The 19,505-nt window shown below is 41.8% G+C and overlaps 2 protein-coding genes and 1 long non-coding RNA gene across 3 annotated transcripts in view; 2 read left to right on the top strand and 1 right to left on the bottom strand.

Annotated features, from left to right (window-relative positions):
- The window catches only part of LOC117945645 (protein kinase C-binding protein NELL1-like), a 248,258-nt gene that overhangs the window by 110,597 nt on the left and 118,156 nt on the right, over nucleotides 1-19,505 (top strand). The gene's annotated exons all lie outside the window — the stretch shown is intronic.
- Nucleotides 15,216-19,505, bottom strand: part of LOC117945656 (piggyBac transposable element-derived protein 4-like) — a 5,066-nt gene continuing 776 nt past the window's right edge. The window contains exon 2 of the mRNA XM_034873271.1: nucleotides 15,216-17,328. Within this exon, the coding sequence (XP_034729162.1) occupies nucleotides 15,357-17,328 (1,972 nt within the window). The 3' untranslated portion in view covers nucleotides 15,216-15,356. The remainder of the gene's footprint in view (nucleotides 17,329-19,505) is intronic.
- The window catches only part of LOC117945718, a 22,294-nt gene continuing 20,467 nt past the window's right edge, over nucleotides 17,679-19,505 (top strand). The window contains exon 1 of the long non-coding RNA XR_004656874.1: nucleotides 17,679-17,691. This is a non-coding gene — a long non-coding RNA (uncharacterized LOC117945718). The remainder of the gene's footprint in view (nucleotides 17,692-19,505) is intronic.

Genomic DNA, 19,505 nt, shown 5'->3' with positions numbered 1-19,505 from the left:
TCATGGTTGCTAAAGTTCATGTACTTTATATAGCGTATAGTAAATACTGACTGCGACGCTGAACACATGCAAATGTTACCAGGAAACTTAACTTACCCTTTTGTGTCGGCGAACAACAGTCATGTCGATGTCTGAACTCCGTCAGAATTCCCAAACTCCTGTTTTTTTTAGCGGTGATTTTCGTTGCTTCCTTCAGCTTCTTTTGAAACAAAACATTTCTTCTGGCTGCGGCACGTAGCCGACGTGCTGTTGTGAGCCGCGCTGAAAAAGACGTCATCACGCGTTGCTAGAGTGACCAGCCACGCTGAGGCTTTACTCAATCTGCAATGGAAAACGGAAGCATAATGGGCCGAGGCGAGCCGAGGCGTGGCGAACCGAGGCAAGCTGTTACCAGCAGTGGAAAAACGCCATAAGACCAGTTACCTTGAAAGTCTTTTAACATTATAATTCATATGGTGCGTTACAAGATTTATTATCTCTAATAAGAAACTATAAAGTTTTATCTCACTAAAAAAAAGGTGTTTAACAAAGTCAGTTTTTACTTGGTCGATTGAACCCTTTGGAGATTTTTGCCTTAAAAGCATTGTACAACAAAGATACATATTTGACACTACATAACACAACGGATGAAAAATAGCCTTTAGGCTAATTCTGGTACTTTTAACCCAAGTATGATCATGTATTTTTATTGGTTTGCAATGTCCCCTTCTTACATGAATTGAATAGAAACACATCCTGTTCTCTCTTGATAATGTAAAGACATCACTGCAGACAGTTTTCTTGGAGATAAATTACTCAGTAATTACTCAGTCAACTGAAATCTGCTGATAAGCGTTGATTTTTCAAAGCTGTGAGCACTCACCTCCATGGTATTGGGATGGTGGCAGAAATCTCAGACGGATATCTAAAAACCTCAGCAATTCTTTTTTGGGAGAACTGACCCTTTTTTTTAGGTGTCTTTGTTTTGATTGTCCTTTCAATAACTCTGGAGTTTTAGGTTGCTGGTTCAGTAATTGCTACCCATATAGTCTTTCCTCATGTCCTGAGACCTGTTTGCCGAGATGTTCACTGCTGATAACGTTGTATCCATATTCTATATACCCGGGACCGAGGATGAATTAGGATTTAGGAAGTAATTTGGGGGGGATTTCATCCATCTTGCCTCTACATGTTGGTGGGCCTGATAGAGGGGCTGCTATCCTTCATATGGTCGCAGATGAGCTGAGATGAGCCGGCATTTGGCTTCTGGGTGGGTCAGTCCAGTACACAGACTGACAGCCACAGAAATGAAGGGGTTGATGGAGGTGGGGGGCTGCAGATACAAACAGACAGAAATACACATAGATCCGTGGTAGTTCAAATCTGCAGGAAACATATCCACAGAGGTTGGAAATGTGCTAATCAAGGGCAGAGCGGGCCTGCATGACTTCCACAGTAGGATTTGTGTGTGTGTGTGTGTGTGTGTGTGTGTGTGTGTGTGTGTGTGTGTGTGTGTGTGTGTGTGTGTGTGTGTGTGTGTGTGTGTGTGTGTGTGACTGTCCTGGGTTTTTAGATAAGCTCAGGGACACACAATGTTTCTCTACCAGGAGTGCAGCACCTGCCCTTTATATGCTATAGCTAATCCGCTAAAACTGACAGCTCCTGCTTACTTTTTCCTGCTGAGTCTGGTCACACGTAACACCAGGAGCCAGATAAACATGGAAATGCACATGTGATGCGTTGCAAAGGTTTTACTCATTCTTTACTACAGACCACTTCATTGTCAAGTCATTACCATTAATGCTCTCCATGTAGCGCTGATGAGAGCTAATGTGATATGCGCTGAAAGGCATGATGCAAAAGAAAGTGGCGTATTGATTGGGAGCAGTTTAGATAATCCTTGTCTTTATTCAGCCTGTGATGATGGGAGCGGCGGCGTGCGTCTGTCTTTTGTGACATTGGCGAGCGCCTCTGGCTGAATTGGCTCTCACTCGGTAGCATTAAAGAGTAATTGGCTGTGTTTGTACTTCTGTGAATCAATCAGGTTCTCTGTGGGAACTCTGCCTCCACCGTGTAAAAACGAGGATGTAATGACAGGGAACGAATGAGCAACAGCGCCTGCTCCTCCTCAGTATATTCTGTATATTGTGGAATGAGGATGTCGGTGGGGGGGGGCGAAACAAAGGGGACAGGCAGTAAGTAAGGTAGCTGAAGACAAGGACAAGCTAAAAGGCAGCAGTGCAAGCCTCTGCCAACAACTTCCTGTAAGCTGTGCCCTTCATAAAAGTTTGATTGTCTTCCCAGACAGAACACTTGTTTAGTAATCAACTTGAAAGTCCTAGACATTCCCACCAGCACTTGAATACACCAGAAGACAGGCTAATGCCTGTACTTAATAGTGTTAAAATGCCTATGTTGCTCGGGCGCCCACATATCTCAGGTGGTAGAGCGGGCGCCCATATTTAGAGGTTTACTCCGACCTGTGGCTCTTTGCTGCATGTCATTCCCCACTCTCTCTCCCCTTTCATGTATTCAGCTGTCTGGGCAAAACAAAGGACTAAAAATGACCCCCCCCCCACACACACACACACACACACACACAAAATGGAAAAAATGGATAGAACGTCTCTTTGTAAAATATCCATATATTGTAGCATACTGTACATTCAAGATGAATAATAATAATTGTACATAATCGACTGGGTAAAATAGATATACCCTGTATTAATATTAATATAAGATTAGAAAGATTCATTGCAGACTATTTTAATGAACTCTTAACAGTTATTTGACAAGTTAAGGCCACCTGTATTATATGTAGAAAGCCAAAAAACTGTCACAGGGAATGCATTTTTATCCATTCACTATTATCAAGTCTGGCACTTCTTTCAAATTTTACATAGGAGTCCTGCTTTCCTACGATGTGGGCATCATTCCAATCCGGAAAGAACTGACCGTCACAGGACTCCATTACTGTATTACAATTGGTCTCTATTTAAGGCTGGGTCACCATGGAGATCTCACCAGCTGATCCATAGTTCAAGAAATATACAGTATATGTGCTAAAGTCTAGCTAGAAAGGTCAATGGTTTGATCCCCTGACCAGCAGGATAAATGTCAGTGGGGAAAACCGAAACCGCTCTCTTATTACCACAGCTAAGGAACCCTTGAGCAAGACCCCCTAACTCCTAGCTCCAGTGAGCTGCTCAGTGACCAACAGATTAGACTTCGGTTATACTCTCAGCCTTCCATGGGTGAATTAAATCATCTGTGTGAGTGTGGAACACGGCATTGTTGAAACCAAAACTACACCGGTTAAAGGATAATTCCAGTTTATTGCAACTTGAATTCTGCACATTTGGCCCACAGGTTCTCTCGTAACAGTGTGCTTACTAAGTTAGTTGCTGAAATCTTAGCGGCGGCAACATTGCTGAAAACAAGTCAGACTGGGCCAGAAACACAGTTGGTGTATTTTAAGGGTTATAAGCAAACACAGACTAGCCAAGCGTATTTGTTTAAAGCGTCAATCCTCCCCGAATTGACTTATCCTACCAATAAAAGCAATGCCACAATTATGCAAATAAGGTGGTTAGCATAATGTTATAATAACTGATAAATTTGATGGCGAAGATCCGGGTCGAAATGAACTGATATCATCCTTAAGTACATAAAAAGCTTCCTGTGTGCGAACAAACAAGGAGACGGACGGACGGACGGACAGGGATAAAAATAACAATAAAAGCCCTCTTTTCACTGCTCAAACAGAGATAATGAAAGAGAGGACAGTGTTGGGAAGTACAAGCATTAGTGCTAGCCAAGCTCTGTCCATGTTCCTGAAATACTGAGAGCGTGAGGACAGCTTCTCAGTGTGCAGCGGGTGGATTGACTCGGCCCACTGTGCAACGCTGGCAGAAGTCTGCCGGAGTCACAGTGGGTGAGCACTCTGGTAAAAGGTCAGTGATAGACCTGTAATGAACTACAGTCATTTCACTGAAATACTGTGTGTGTGTGTGTGTGTGTGTGTCTGTGTGTGTGTCTATGTATGTCTACTCCTCTGAGAACTTTCTCTCCCCATGTCCCACTTTTCTAACTCTCATCTGGGTGGCATCCATCTCTGCCATCTGTACTACACTGACTGCATGCAACGCTGTCCTTGGCATCGCTCTGGTCCCTCGCCTCATTCCTCATATGGTTATTTATCCCTGCTTATTCCCATTCATTTTCAGGACCATTTCTGAGCTGGAGGGGATTGGGGTGGTAATCCTCGAGCCACAGGGCTCGCTGGCTTGCTGCTCCGCATGGTCTACGGGCTAAAATATTCCAATTTCCTTTGGAATCGAGCCTGAAAGCTCCAGCAAGCTTGCAAAATGTATTTGCTCCAAGGAGCCTAATGGGAGCGAGTGCATATTACCCGAAGACCTGTTTTATTTAATTAGCATCAATCTGTGTTTCACCCCAAGCATCAGGACTATTTTCTATTAGCTCGTTTGTGATATGTCATCAGATTGCCAAAGTGATAGTCAGAACGTCTTTATCACACAGTAAAGCTGCCTACGCTTCTATTCCTCGTTTCTTACTGTTGAGAAATTGAACTCTTAAGGCAAAGATCTTATCACTACTGTAATGTTTTTTTGGGAGGAGCAACATTTCATTGAAGACTGACAAACCTCAATTTAAGCAGTAATATTTTTTTTGTAAAGCTGAGGTCTCACATTTGAACTTATCTCACACTTAAAGACAATCTGGTCTTTACATGTTAAAACTGATAGGGGCTCGGGCTTCGCAAATGGTGGACAGTACTCTCCGATGCGGGGACACACTAAAAGGTGTAAAACTGCAGTTGCAGTTTGTGTGTGAACTAAATAAATGACAGACATTGCCATTGACTGACCAAGTAGCCCTCTATCACAGGGTTGTTACAGACATGCATGCGGAGATGTAGTCTAAGCTCCTTTTCCACATCTATACTGGTGTTCAGTACTGGGACACGCCATCTATCAAACACTGTCTTTGTCCCAATTCAGTTGCCATCTTCTTTGAAGGACGCGGCCTACAAAGGTGTTATCTCTGAAGGACTGAAGGAAAGCGGACCGGTCTTGCACTTCCTTCCCAAATGAGACAGTCTAGCCTCACCTTATCCTGCACTTATGGTGCATTTTTGGGATCCTCGTCAACTCATAATGTTGAGAATTTAAGTTCATCAAAAACTTGTTGGACTTGAATGCCCAAAGAAAGGTGAATAGCATTACAGGCAAGATCCCTGATTCCTGAGTCTGAAGAATAGGTTGTGATGTTTCACTTGGCAGTTCACCAGGTTACTTGTGAACATACTCATGTTTCCCTCTCTTTATTTTTAGCTGCATTTCTGAAGTATCACAGTAGAAAATGTGGATCTCTTGAGGTGGTTTTTGTCTTTTTTGAAAAAGAGTTCATGTGCAAATTGGGAGATGGAAACAGCTTTGCCGATTAAGTTGTGACGTAGCAAACATGTAGTTCACATGACTATAGTCCCGGTATCCATCTGTTGGGGGCAGGATCGGAATACAGGTCCCATTCAGTGCACCGTACACTTGTGGCACAAGGTGGGCAGTGGAGTTTTAGTGCGACTGTAGCCTGTGCCTCAGCCATGTCGGTTAAAGCGATGAATTGGTTCAACAGCTTGAATGGTATGGCCCTGCTCACCGTGTTAACACAGAGCCTGAGACTGAGCTTTAACCAGTCTAAGACCTCCAACGAGTCAGCCTCCCGATCTGCACCCAGCTACTATCTCACACAGAGACTTGAGGTGTTTTTATTGTAAGGTGAAGAGATGGTTTAGGTCAAGTCTGGAGACGGACATACGTTTCTCCTGAGTCTTCCCTCGAGTCACCCCTATTCTGTTAATTACATCGGAGACCACAGGGACCAATGATCATGTTCCACAGGGTGGTAATGACACAATTATGACTAAGAGGACATCAGTCATCTCCACTTAGCTCAGACAATGTCCTTGGCCTTGTACACACACACACACACACACACACACACACACACACATACACACACACACACACAGATGTCAGAGTGTCATTAAACTAAATCACTCTCTTACACAGAGTTATTGAGCTCCGGGCTTTTTAAAAAAGATCCAGTGCCCCCCTAAGTAAATGCACCGGCTCTGATAAAAACTATGTATCAACAGCATACTGTACGAATCACTGTGTACTGCCAAGCGATGAATGATTGCATGAATATTACATCTTCGTCTTCTCCCTTTTGAGGGAATGATGGGATATTTTTGCACGTAGGCCAAGACTCTAAATTTACCCCGAAGTTTAGCTTTGTTCAAGGGATTGATTTTAGCCGTCAGAGTACATGTCAAGGATTTTCCTTTGGAGTAGTGATTTTCTGCTCTGCTCCACAAAGCACAACAGCTCAGAGTGGTTTATGACCCAAACGTTCTGCCAGGCCGCCTTACATTCACACCATATTTAACTACTGACAATTAAACCCGCCAACAACCTTTCATTGTAACTGTCACAGCAGTAATTTAATGCTCCAGTGCAACCAAGATGAGCCGCGACTTTACAAGGAAGTAGGGGCCATGCCAGGCACACATCACGTCTATGAAGAAAATGCATACACACACATCTAATCCAATTTGAATGTTGTCGCAGCAAGTATCCAGCGTTTAAGTTTTAAAAAATCCGAACCAGTAGAAAAATTGGCTGAGAACCTCACTGCCTTTTGTACCATTATATTTTCATGTATTGAACTGCTGCCTGAATCTTGCGTTTTCCTACAAAAGTAAAGACATTTCCCCCATTTGGTGACTCCCTAATCCAGGGAAACATGCTGGGCAAAATAATTAGCGTGAGATTACATATATACTAAAACTAGGGCTGCTTATTTATGGGGAAAAAATCAAACAAAATCAAGTTTTTAAATTATTTTGGTCAATATTGAAATCACAATTATTTAACATGAAAACTAATTGACTTTCGGAAAGATCTTGCGTTGAACCTTTAAACATAGTGAAACAGTTAAACACTGTGAAACACAATGCTTAATCTTCCTCAATCCTTTTCCCGTTGTTGAATTCCCCTTGAATTAAATAATATAAAATATTTGAATAAACACTTACTTGCACAGCCCCCACAATCACCAGCACAAAGACAACACACCACGTGTGAGAGAAAAAACACAAAGCAGTTTTAAAGTTTAGATCGGATCAGGGTGAGAAGCGGGAGCTTTTCCTCAGACTGTATCTAATGGAGTTTCTTCCTAAAACTCCCTTTTAGGAAGAAACCTCGATCAGACCCAGGCTCTTGGTGTCTGGTATGGAGTTGGGTATGGTTGCAGCCTGGAGACCTCCCGTATCATGCCCTCCTGGCTGCGTGCTGTCCGTGAAGACTCTCAGAGCAGTCTGGGCTTTTCTGGGATGACGGATTAATGAGACATCTCATCCAGAGGGTGAATAGGTGCAGCAGCTATGGGCAGTATGATAAAAATAGTGTTTTTTTATAACTTTAAAACACTTCACGAGATCACGAGATGTTACCTCCTCAACGTTGAATAACAAAGATGTTGCTGACACTCGCCAGTTTTAAAATTTTCATTTTAAGTTTGTTGCTTTCCACAGGCCAAGGCCCAGGAGGTGGTGGATTAGAGCGCGGGTTCATTCTGTTCCAAAGTTGTTTGTCGTGCTATGGTGTACCTTTTGTAATTTCCGTGTTCCGCAATGGTATCTGCAATGAACGTCACAATATATCGTCATTCTCATTCCCTTAGCAGCATTGTTGTCAATATTGCCATTGTATAGGTATACAGCTATTGTCTTTCTAAAACATGGCATGTTTTTGGCGTCAACAGCACCAAGTGCAAGAAGTTAAAGCTATTTTAACTTCGAACTCAACTGTGCCACGCTTCAAAGGGATTCTCAAGAGTCTCATAGCAACAGCGGAAGCCTCATCTAGTGCTTCCCCAAAAATATCTGCCAAGTGCTCCCAGCTATAACACAGATGCTCAAAGTACAAAGGGCCTCAGCTCTCTGCACCTGTTGCCCAAAGCATGTCAACTGTGGCTTACTTTGAGGAGTGTAGTTTAGCCGCGGCTGCAGCAGTTCAGGCTGCCGGCAAGGTGAGGGAATGCTCATTGATTTATTTAGGGTTTACACCTTGAAAGCTGCATGTGGAGCACCGCTGTCATTTACTAATCGGGGAAATCTAAAGGGAAGTGGCAGAAAGGTATCTTCTATTTTGTAGTGCAAATGAAAAACTGACAGTTTGCTTAGTTGGCTCACAGTTTCAGCTGTTATTCAGCTGATTGGGCTGCTAAGAGTTGAAGGATTTTGTTTTCTACTTGTGCTCATGCACTTCTTGTTTATGGTGGCCTAGTAAGATATGCATCAGGGCATTAAAAAGTTCTGCTGTTTTACCACCAGGGGGCTTCTTAATGAATGAGCTTTCTCTTCAGTTGTCTGCTTGTTTTTTACCCTAAATCCAAAATGACAGAACATGGTGTACAGAGAGAGGTTAAGCATGTAGTGGCAGGTGTAGTGTTTGAATGTTGTCAATGGAAGGTCACAAGTGAAGAAACACAAACCTGTGTCTTCTGTTTATCTCCACCCTTTATCCCAAAAGGCCTTCAGCATTATTTTCTCTAGCTGGCAGATGGCTGCATTGAAAGGTAGAGTGTTAATAAAGAGCAGCTGGTGGAGTTTTGGTTTCACCTTCATGTGATGAATGTCCTGCAGTGAGTGGAGAGGAACTCCCCAATGACAAGCCCTCTGATGGATGACATACACACCAAACTTGTGTACAGACACACACATAACACAAACACTGGTGTTTAGGACTGGGTGCTGAGTTCAATACTTGTAAGGCGCCAACCGAATTGCCTCTAAAGTATTGAGTATTGAAAAAGGCCTCGTCATTCAATACCCAATTCCAATACCTACAGAGTAAATCTCATCAGTCAGTGATCCAATGAGCATGTAGCGTGCTTCAACCAAGCATAACAATGTCTGTGATTGGCTGTCTAACAGTACACGTCGTAGAGACATGCAGGAAGAACTCTACGTCATGCACTGAGACGGGACTCACTTAGTAGTTACTGAAAAAAAGAAATATTTGTGCCGCAATGTGTATTGTTGTAATTTCTTCTTGTTTTATAAAATGGTTGTAAAAAAAAGTATGGTTTGGAAACTGGTATCGAAGTCACGGTGTTGGTATAGGCATGGGTAATGGTATTGAAAGGTTTTACATATCCATGTAATTCATCAAACAAAAGTTGTCTCTACACCCACACCATTACATACTTTATACTTGGAAGTTACCCAGTACAATACATTACAACACTCATGCATTGTTATTGTGAGTAGTTTGGTTCAGCATATTGGTCATTGGACATTATGAGCAGCTAACTAGAGCAGTTAAGGTTTAAGTGCCTAACTCAAGGCTGGGGCAGGGGCAAGCACTGCACTTTTACTTTCTCAACCCAGATTTATCAGAACCAGCAACCCTCTGGGCTTGATCCCATTTCTCTAAACTTTAGGCGATGGCAGCAGTTTTGCCAGCTGATCTCAGCTGAATCAAGTTACATCTTCACTCATCATTTTTCTGTAATATAGTCTAATGTTACAGTTTTCAAGCTAAAAAAATACATAAAAGGATTTAATTTACCCCTAGAGAACCTTTATGACATTAGCAGTGGCAGCATGACTATATTTCTAAATATGTGATGAATATTGGCATTGAGATAAATTGCCGCAACTCTAATCAGGACATTTCCAACACTCCCAGTAACAGAGCAGGCTGGAGTTGTGACTGAGTGTCAGTGTGTGAGGAGGAGGAGGTGAGCAGGCTCGAGGACAGCCGAGTGACTTGATAATTGAGCCCTGGGTTATTCACATGTAAGATCATTTAATGAGTCAGACAGCAGAGAGGGTATCCTCTGCTTGGGAGCAGTTGACTTCATTAAAAACAATAATGATGTGTAATGATGTGATAAGGCTTTCGTCTGTCAAAGTGCAGCAGCAGGCTGTTGACACCCAGCTCCATTAGCATAATGACAGGGCACGCAGCATTGTTGGGGCATATGCTATCTGTCTGAATGGCCGAGCTTGGGGTCAGTGATCAGGTGGACGAGATGAATCATGTTTTGAGATTTGTTGTTTGTGCCACTCGCTTTCTTTTTCTTGATGAAAAATATTTCTGTACAAAGCTGATTATCATCTTCAAATTTCAACTTGTGACCTACATGTCTTAAGTTTAGCAGAAAGTTCAGTACTGTAACCGAACCAGGGTATTAAAACAGTACTTTACCCAAGCCATCTATTTCATGTGCAGTACCCGTTTCTTCTCTTTAAAGTTAGGTTACAGCAAAAATAGGATAATGAATGGAATAGTTTTCCCTATAGGACTTTTTTTTCGGAACTATGGAACATGTAGAGACTCAGGGGCTTCTTTTAGCACTAGCTCGTGTCAATATTAAGACTGGCAATTGAAGAAAAGACTTTTTAGGTCTCATTTTCCCCCCTGCACGTCTTCATTCCAGCATCCATTCAGGCATCATGGTGCTAAATTACTAAGAACAACATGATGACCCTGTTTTGTCGGTAAAATCTTCCATCTCAAACAAACGCATTGCTTTTGAATTAGTTACCAGTCTAATATCTAGGGTTCTTCCGGTGTGGTAGGAACAAAAATAAGTGTACAAAATGAACTTTAACAGGAAAAGTAAGTCAAATTTATTAATAAAGCACTTTTCACAGACAAAATCTAAATGTACTTAGGACACAAAAAACAAGAGAACAAAATATTAATTAAAGACTACAGATTTAAGATTACAGAGTTAAAATGACACATTAATAAAGAAAGACCAGACAGGTCAACCAAACGCCTGTCTTAAAACGCAGGTTTTTTTTATGAGATTTTTGAAAGCGTCAACAAAAACGGACTGTAAAGCTTAGGTGTTAGGAACTCAAAAGATCGATCGGAACAGATAATAATTTGAACCTAGTCCTATAAGACTGGGCTGAGGAATAAAGGTGAAGTAGTTCAGCCACATATGCAGGAGGCTGCTTGTGCAATGCTCTGTATGTAAGGGTGAGAACTTTTAATTGAATTCTAAATATGACAGGGAGCCAGTAAAGAGACGTTAGAACAGGGGCAATGTGAGTCCGTTTGTTTGACCTAGTGTTAGGAAACAATCAGATCACTACTATTTAGTTTGTGGGTAAAATCCTATCATCTACAGGCTTGACCTCTGTGAGTTGATTCTGGCAGCAAAACGCTCTCGCTGGTCTGCTCAGTCAGTGAGCAGTGTGAGAGGGGGAGTGGCCAGCGGAAAAAGCCAATGTGTCCTTCTTTTACTGATATATATATCTTTAACAATTTTTTTTGCATTTGTAATCCAAACAACGTCACACTTGGCACTGCACTTACTCGTGTCCGTAGCAAGGCGCTCGTAGCGAGACACCTGTCAAGGTTGGAATCTTGTTTGAGACACACACACACACACACACAATCAGACGTTCCTGCCATTTATAGATCGTGTAGATGAGAGAGGCTTTGTTCAGAGTTCTCACAGAATGGAATGCAACACATTAACACCTAGCGAGTAGCCCTGCAGCAGCAATGTGGATTTACTAAAGATGATCAAGAGCCTACTAAATGAGGAGAAAGGTGCATTACAATAGTCAATACAAGAAGCATTTCGAGTTCAGTAGTTGAAACTACAGATTTCAGTTAAGTAATATTTCAGGCCTATTTATTTAAGTCATCAATTTACCAAAATCTGCATGTCTTTTGGCTGGGGCCAGAAACCAAGGCCTTCTTCCTGTGAGGTGCAGTGCCACCCATTTATTTTGATGAGGCACAATTGTTATATGTATGCCAGTGCAAATCAAATGTGCTTACATCATTACTCTAGGTCTGGCTTTATGATGCCAGTAATTAATTATCTTTCCCTGTCTAGTGTTATTCAAGAGTACGCAGTGTTGGGGGTCCAGAGCCAATCCCAGCATGCACTATGGCAAAAGGAAGAGCTCAAAGCCTGTGAACCCTTAACCATAGGGCTCCAGTGCCGATACTGCAAATGCTTTGTGATATAGGAAAGTAAGTTAATATTTTCCAAATGCAGTGAATAGACTGAATATTAACACCCAACAGAGTCCATTTTGTCTGTAGACATTACATTTTGTCACACACGGAGCTCGCTCTACCTTCCTGAAAATTATTAATCTCCTGTGAAATGAAAACAAAACTTTGCCTAACTGATGCTTCTGCTTTATGGACTGAGATATGAGATTCAGCACAGCGCCTGCAGAACTGCTCCCAATTTACCGTTCAGTGGAAAACCAAATAACGTCTGTGGTTGTGATTGGCTGAAGGTTAAACACTCTCTTATCTGCAGACACAGGATATATATTCACAGAGGGATGCTCACATCACATCGCCCCACCTGAGAGGCAGCTCTGTCCGCAAATCCTCCGTGAAGGGAGCTATCAGGCTATTAATCACAGGCATACGCAGCGCCGTATCTGTCAACTGGTTGCTAATGCGTGTGTTCGCGAGCAGCTTCCATTGGACCAGAGCTGGATCAGTTCAAGGGTCATGCATCAACCCAGCTTCAAGCCCCCCTCTCTCGACCTCTTATTTTTCTCAGCTATTTTCAAAGGGAAATACACCATTATATCTTATTTGTTGACAGAATGTCAGGGGCTACATTTACACACACAGGGCACTCCGTTGCAGGAGTAATTTGGTTTTGAGTCAATGTATGTATGTATATACCACTCATTACTATTTACAATAGCCTGAGTAAGCTCTTATTATGAGAAGCCATGCTACTGTATTTAACCTTTCAGTTTCCCACTAAATAATGAAGCTGTTGCATCTGACCTGTGGTCAGTCTGACATTATGCTTTCACCGGGGAATGAATACGGCATGGCAAATGTGGTGGTACAGTGGTGTACCTGAATGCAACTGTGCACATATAAGTGTTCGATATTTGGTTACATTTGGCTTCATATTGAGCTCTACAATAAAAATTAAATGAAGTATACAAAATGAAGATTTCACCTCACTGGGTCAGCGATGTGTGCGCAAAGTGTCCCAATTAAAGAGTTGACACTTATTGAAAGTATAATATGATGACAGAGCTGTGTACTGTTACATACTGTATGTGTATGCTGTCCGGTTCAAGTAATGTGTGTCCCATTACCTGACTAAGCACAGGTGTTTATCAAAGGGTTGAGTGATTTAAAATGCTAATTAACCAGAATTGCAGTCAGCTGCTTTTATTTATTCACACCGCTTCATCTTCCCACGTCTAATTAGAGAGGGTGAGAGCAGCTCTGTTTCACACATTTATGCAAGAACCCGTGTAAATATAAAAACACATAAAAGTGTATACGTTTTCTTATACACAGCAGTGTATAAGACAACCCTCCAACTTTAAACCATCCCTGCATTGAAGAACTAGTAAATGTACATGACTTATACATATACACACACACATGTATATATATATATCTATATATATATATATATATATCTATATATATATATATATCTAAAAGCATACATGTTAAGGCTTTCAAATGTTAAATTTGTCATAATATGAGCTGAAATCTATAGAATAACTCCATGGAAATGTTTAATATCTATAATATTGATATATTTATTAATAAAATATATAATATCTAATAACATATTAAAACATAATTTAATATGGTGTCTTATTTAACCTTTATTTAGGAAACTATACCCCTCCATCCCCCCCATACTAGACAGTATACAGATCCCTTTTTAAAAATGCATTTAATTTGTACAGAAAACAAAAGAACACAACTCCAAATCTCTAATCCAACCCACATACAAACACATACAACATGCAAAATAGTATAATGTCAATAAAACAACAGAAGAGACACTTTGAAATAATTCTAGAGGTAAAGATAATGCAGCTGATATAAGTCAGTGTGTCATCATGTCTGTGAGTGAGGTAGAGCTGATGAGGTAAACTGTAATGACCGCCATGTTTCCACATACAATAGTGCTGTTTTTTTGTTCTTTTAAAGCATGCAGTTTTTGCCTGTAAACATTGTGGTTTCAGAAATCCTTAAGAAATGCTCATTCAGAGGCCAGTACTACGGGGCAAGATTTGGTGTTAACGAGGTAACTTCAGGATCAACCAAGGGTTTTGTGTAGCACAACGGTTGTTCACTTGTTACCGGGTTAAATCGCCATGGTAACTTATGCTGAACACCTAAAACGCTTGGGAGCAGGTTATGTTGGAGATTAGAGATCAACCGGTGTAAAAGCACAGCCTACTGACCAATCAATGCTCGATAACGGCAACACCGTTCTTAGAAGAGCCAGTGAAGCTTGCTGAGTAGAGAGAGAGAGAGAGAGAGAGAGAGAGAGAGAGAGAGAGAGAGAGAGAGAGAGAGAGAGAGAGAGAGAGAGAGAGAGAGAGAGAGAGAGAGAGAGAGAGAGAGAGAGAGAGAGAGAGAGAGAGAGAGAGAGAGAGAGAGAGATTCCTTGATTGGTATTATTGTGAAAAGTATAGATTTTCAGCAGTTTACTCCGTATAGGCTCTTTTTCGGCTTCTTGTTGCCAATGCGCACGTCGGTTTGAATTATGTTTCCTTGAAACAGATCGGTGAGGCTGTTTTGCTCTTATCGTTCTCTGTGAAGTTTTACTTGAAGTGTTGGAGTGAAGACTGCGCAGGATTCGTTAATAGGCCACACAGGATTCTTAAGTGCTCAGTGTGAGGTAACAACCTTACGAGGTGACAACATAGAGTGGAACCTCATCAAACCATTAGAAAAATAAACACATGTAGTACATTCAAGATCCAGTTAAAAAAAGATGGCTCATTGAAAATCAGAGCCGTCAACATTTCCATTAACCGTTATACCTGCTCTGGCTGCCCCTTGTCGGCTTCTTGCCTTGTGTGTGATCATGTGTTAACGTCTTTGTTCAGCTATGTATCTAGTGTAACATAGCTACGTTGTTCAGCTATGTTTCTTGTGTATATTTAACTTGACTTTTCTTATATTTAACTTTAATAGTAGCATTGTGTTATGTAAATACGTAACTTTACTTTTTTAGGGTGACTAAAAACTATGATCTGTCTAGGGATTGCAGATGAAAAATAGTCTTTTGGCTAACTTTGGCGTTTTGACAGAAATGGCCATTAATATGCACTGTCCCTGTATTAAATAAACAAATTTAAAAAAATAAGTATAGGAGACTTTGGCAGTTGACGTTTGTTGACTTGTGGTGATCAATGGCGTATGTTTATGACAAGAGAATTGCCAGCTTATTGACAGTCTGGTTCACTCTGCGTATTGCAGTCTATAGACTACACAAGTAAGTGTAGTCACTTAGAAACAAACCTTATTGTCTCTATGCCACTCACTATAACAGTTCCTAAAAGAAGTGAAACAAAGTGTTTTCTGACAAGTGCTGCAGTAGACGGGCGACTTTCTTTTACAGACCACACATGCCCTTCTGCCGGCAGTGGCCCGATCTCTGGGAGCCACGTTGGTCATTTGTTCCACAAAGTAGGCTGGCAGGTGACCTACACCTGGAGCATCAGTGGCTGTAGCAGGCGGCATCTCAGCGGACGCAGAAGGAGGTGAGCTGGCCAATACAGTGGACGGCGAGGCGGGTGGCACTTTGAATGGAGAAGCGGGCAACATGAAGTTATGTGGAGCTGAGCGACGTGGAGTGGACCCGATCTCCGCCAAGGACCAAATCAGTTGTTCCCTGAAGTTTTTCTGTGTTAACACAGGCCGATTCTGCAGCTTGCACATTCCTTTGTGGAGGATGAAGGCATTCACAGTGGCTATGTCCACAAAATGATAAAACAAAGTCTTGTACCATTTCTGGGTTTTATGGAGGACGTTGTAGTAGCTAATGAGTGCATCTGACAAGTCAACCCCCCCCATGTGCTGGTTGTAATCTTTGATGCAACCTGGGATGGAAACCTCCTTCACTGTCCACCGCCCATCTGCATCTTTCACTCGCCGCTTCACCATGTCATTGCTGTATGCTTTGTGTAAAGTGGAGCACATTGTTACCCCCCGGGTGTCTAACCATTTTACAAACAGTAACCCTCCTTTTCTGAGCCACCGGATAGTTCCCCTTGGGGTTTTCACAGGCATGTCATTCCTTTTCGTTTTGGGATAACCAGCCACGTTAGAACGAACGGTGCCGCACGCCCAGATTTTTCTCTGAAGGAGGTCAAGGAATAGAGTTGGACTAGTGTAAAAGTTGTCCACATAGAGCTTGTATCCTTTGCCTAGAAAGGGGATGTTCAGCAGTCTCATGACAGCATCGTAGCTTACCCCCTTCCCTGTGGGTACACCTTCTTTTCCCACATACACAAAAAAGTTCAGGGTGTAGCCACAGGACGAGTCCGCTAAAACAAAAAGCTTAAAGCCCCATTTAGTAGGCTTGCTTTTAATGTACTGCTTGAACCCAATCCTTGCTTTACTCGCCACCATCCGTTCATCTATGGAGATATGCTGGTGGGGATGAAAGAAAGTGTAGCTGGCCTCCAAAATCTGCCCATATAGCGGCTTTATTTTGCAAAGTCTGTCGTATCCTAATGTCCCCTTTTTCTGATCATTGGCCGCTTCAACTGCAGGATCATTCATGTGTAGACTGCGGGAGATGGCTAGGAAGCGTCTGCATGGCATGACAGAGGCAGGAAATGGCAGACTGAACAGCTTAGATCCTCTCCAGAAATCTTTCAGCGTTTTCAGCGGTGCAATACCCATGTAGAGGACGAGGCAGACAAAGGAGTACATATCTGCTGTTGTTACAGGCACCCAGCTTTCCTTATGGTCTTGGTATTTCTTTTTCCCATAGGCATTGGTGTTTTTTACCAGTGTATTGATTACTGTCACAGAGAAGTACAGCTGGAACAGTTCGAGTGGCGTGTAATTTGCAGTTCTGTTCAGCTGCGGTCCTACTTCCCTATCGGGTCTGAACCGCGGTTGAGGAGGCTCCACATCTTCCTCATCAATGTCACACCACCGGTCTCCATCGGCTTCATCTGCTTCCTTTCCCACCAACCGTCTTTCTGCTTGCCTCTTTACACTTTGATTTTTCCCGCGGGGAGTGGTTAATCTCTTGCTGGTATTGGGGGAGGGGGTGTCTTTTTTGGGTGTAGATGCATTATGGATCTTCTTTCTGAGGGGACTCCGTTCCCACTTCTTAGATGGGGATTTCAGGGGTGATGACAGCGGAGAGGCCGTGACCGAGCGGGGGCGCTTCCTGGGAGACCTTCTCTTTGTGGGCTGAATACCCCACTCCTCGTCTGAACTGTCTTCATCAGTGAAGTCTTCCCTGTAAATAAAGTAGATAGGTAAGGATTTACAATTAAGGATTATTAATATAGTAAGATAACATAAGATTCTTCTGGATGCCTTTTTTAATTGCAATTTACTGCAATTTTTTACTAGCAAGACTGAGGATAAATAAAAGATCAAAAAGCATAAATGCTGGCAGGAATATATAGGATTATAATACTGGCTATACAAATATTGCTAACAACATATAAAAATGTAATAGTTATTTATGAAATAGTATAAATTAGGAAGCATGTGTGACTCAATTGGGATGGAGACTGTAATTTTCTGGATTGACCAAAAACAGACATTTACAAGATAATTTACCATATCACAGACTAAGTCAATATTGCTATATACTGTGACTCACAGTATATAGCAATATTGGTTTAGCCATATCATCCTTAAATAAAATATGGCTTTTGTATCATTAATGTGTGTACTGGTTAGCCAGTTAATATACACCTCTGTAAGACAAACGCAGTCTAATGGAGAGACTGATTAAAAAAAGAAAAAAGAATGGTCAACATTAAAACGGCATAGGCCGTAATAACCTGAATTGCACCCCCCGTATGGATAAAGCACCAAAACAACTAGATCCCTGTCAATTGCCCACACTTTCAAACTCCCCACCTCTAGTTTGTAATGCAGGCTTTTTTTGTTATGAATGTGTAGTTTACAGTGGCCATCTGAGATCAACCTTATGACATCACCGGGGTGATGTCATACTTGGCAAAGCTTCTCCAGAGACACAAAAGATGTTATATAACTGTCCTCACAGGCTTAGTTGTATCGAGCATGAAGTGTAAAATTGGCATATTGCCTGTTTAAGGGTTTAATGATGACACAGTATCGTTTTTTTTCAATAACAGATTATCATCAATTTCATAATGATGCATAATAGTGCACACACAGTAGTCTCTTCACGTTAATCAAAAGCTATTTACGTGGCGTTATATTAGTGTGCTATGGAATTACCATGGAAATGGTTTCATGAGAAATATATTATCTTTAATCCAAAGTTAATATCAAGCTGAGATGAATCAGAAGATAAAAAATAAAACTGTGTGTGCACTACGCACGGTCTTCCATTTCCCACCATATAAAAAAAATCAGAAACCATGTGGCCGGGCAGGTTTAGTTAGTGGAAGAGCAGGTGCACATGTACTGAGAGGTTTGTGCCTCGGTGCAGTGGTCTAAGGTTCGAGTCTGACCTGTGACCATTTCCTGCATGTCTTCCCACTTTCCCACCTAACTGTTCTTGTCAAAAATCAATGGCGGACAAGGACAACAGTAATCTTTAAAAATGTATATTTAAAATAGGAAGCTGCCACTCTTGTATAGGAGTTTTTTAGGCCCACTATTTGAAACGGAAATGTATTGCCACAGTAGTTACCCTACTTGGAATTTGTTGTATTTAAATACAGAAACGGAGACAAATAAACGACTCTATTGTGAAGCTATACAGTAGGTGAGATGGAGCTCGCCCAGTAACACGCATACAGAAATCATACGCATACAGAAATATCAAGAGGTTTTTCTTAATTGTCTGGACAACTGTTGGTAAAAACCGCAACCGCGACTGAACCGCGATGTGTACGCGCACGGATGAAGCAAGATGCGGAGGGTAACGCAAGTGAACTACACTTTGTTGTGTAGTCCTTTAAGTGGCATTACACAGCTGCGTGAAGCTGACACCCCACCCACGTCAAAAAATTCAGCAAATAGTCTGAATGGTTAGTGCTCCGTTTGTGCAGGTTTGTGCCGTTAAAATTTTCGTTTGTGCAGTTTTGGTTTCTGAGATATTAAAAATTATTTTTTAGCTCCATCTAGAGTTCACCATCCCCCCATATTGCTCCAAAACAAACCAAAGTGGGCTAGTTCGTTAGTGCTCCGTTTGTGCAGGTTTGTACCGTTGAAATTTTCGTTTGTGCAGCTTTCGTCTTTGAGATATTAAAAGTTATAATTTTGGCCGATAACGTCACCATCCCCCATATTGCTCCAAAACAAACCAAAGTGGGCTAGTTCGTTAGTGCTCCGTTTGTGCAGGTTTGTGCCGTTAAACCTGTCGTTTGTGCAGCTTTTGTTTTCGAGATGTTAAAAGTTATAATTTTGGCCGATGACGTCACCGTCACCCTATCATGTTCCAAAACAAACCAAAGTGGGCTAGTTCTT

This window comes from Etheostoma cragini, chromosome 1 (genome assembly GCF_013103735.1).
Source record: "Etheostoma cragini isolate CJK2018 chromosome 1, CSU_Ecrag_1.0, whole genome shotgun sequence".
In the NCBI taxonomy this organism is placed as follows: Eukaryota; Metazoa; Chordata; class Actinopteri; order Perciformes; family Percidae; genus Etheostoma; species Etheostoma cragini.
The sequence above is the reverse complement of the archived record's forward strand: the minus strand, read 5'-3'. Positions and strand labels throughout refer to the sequence as shown.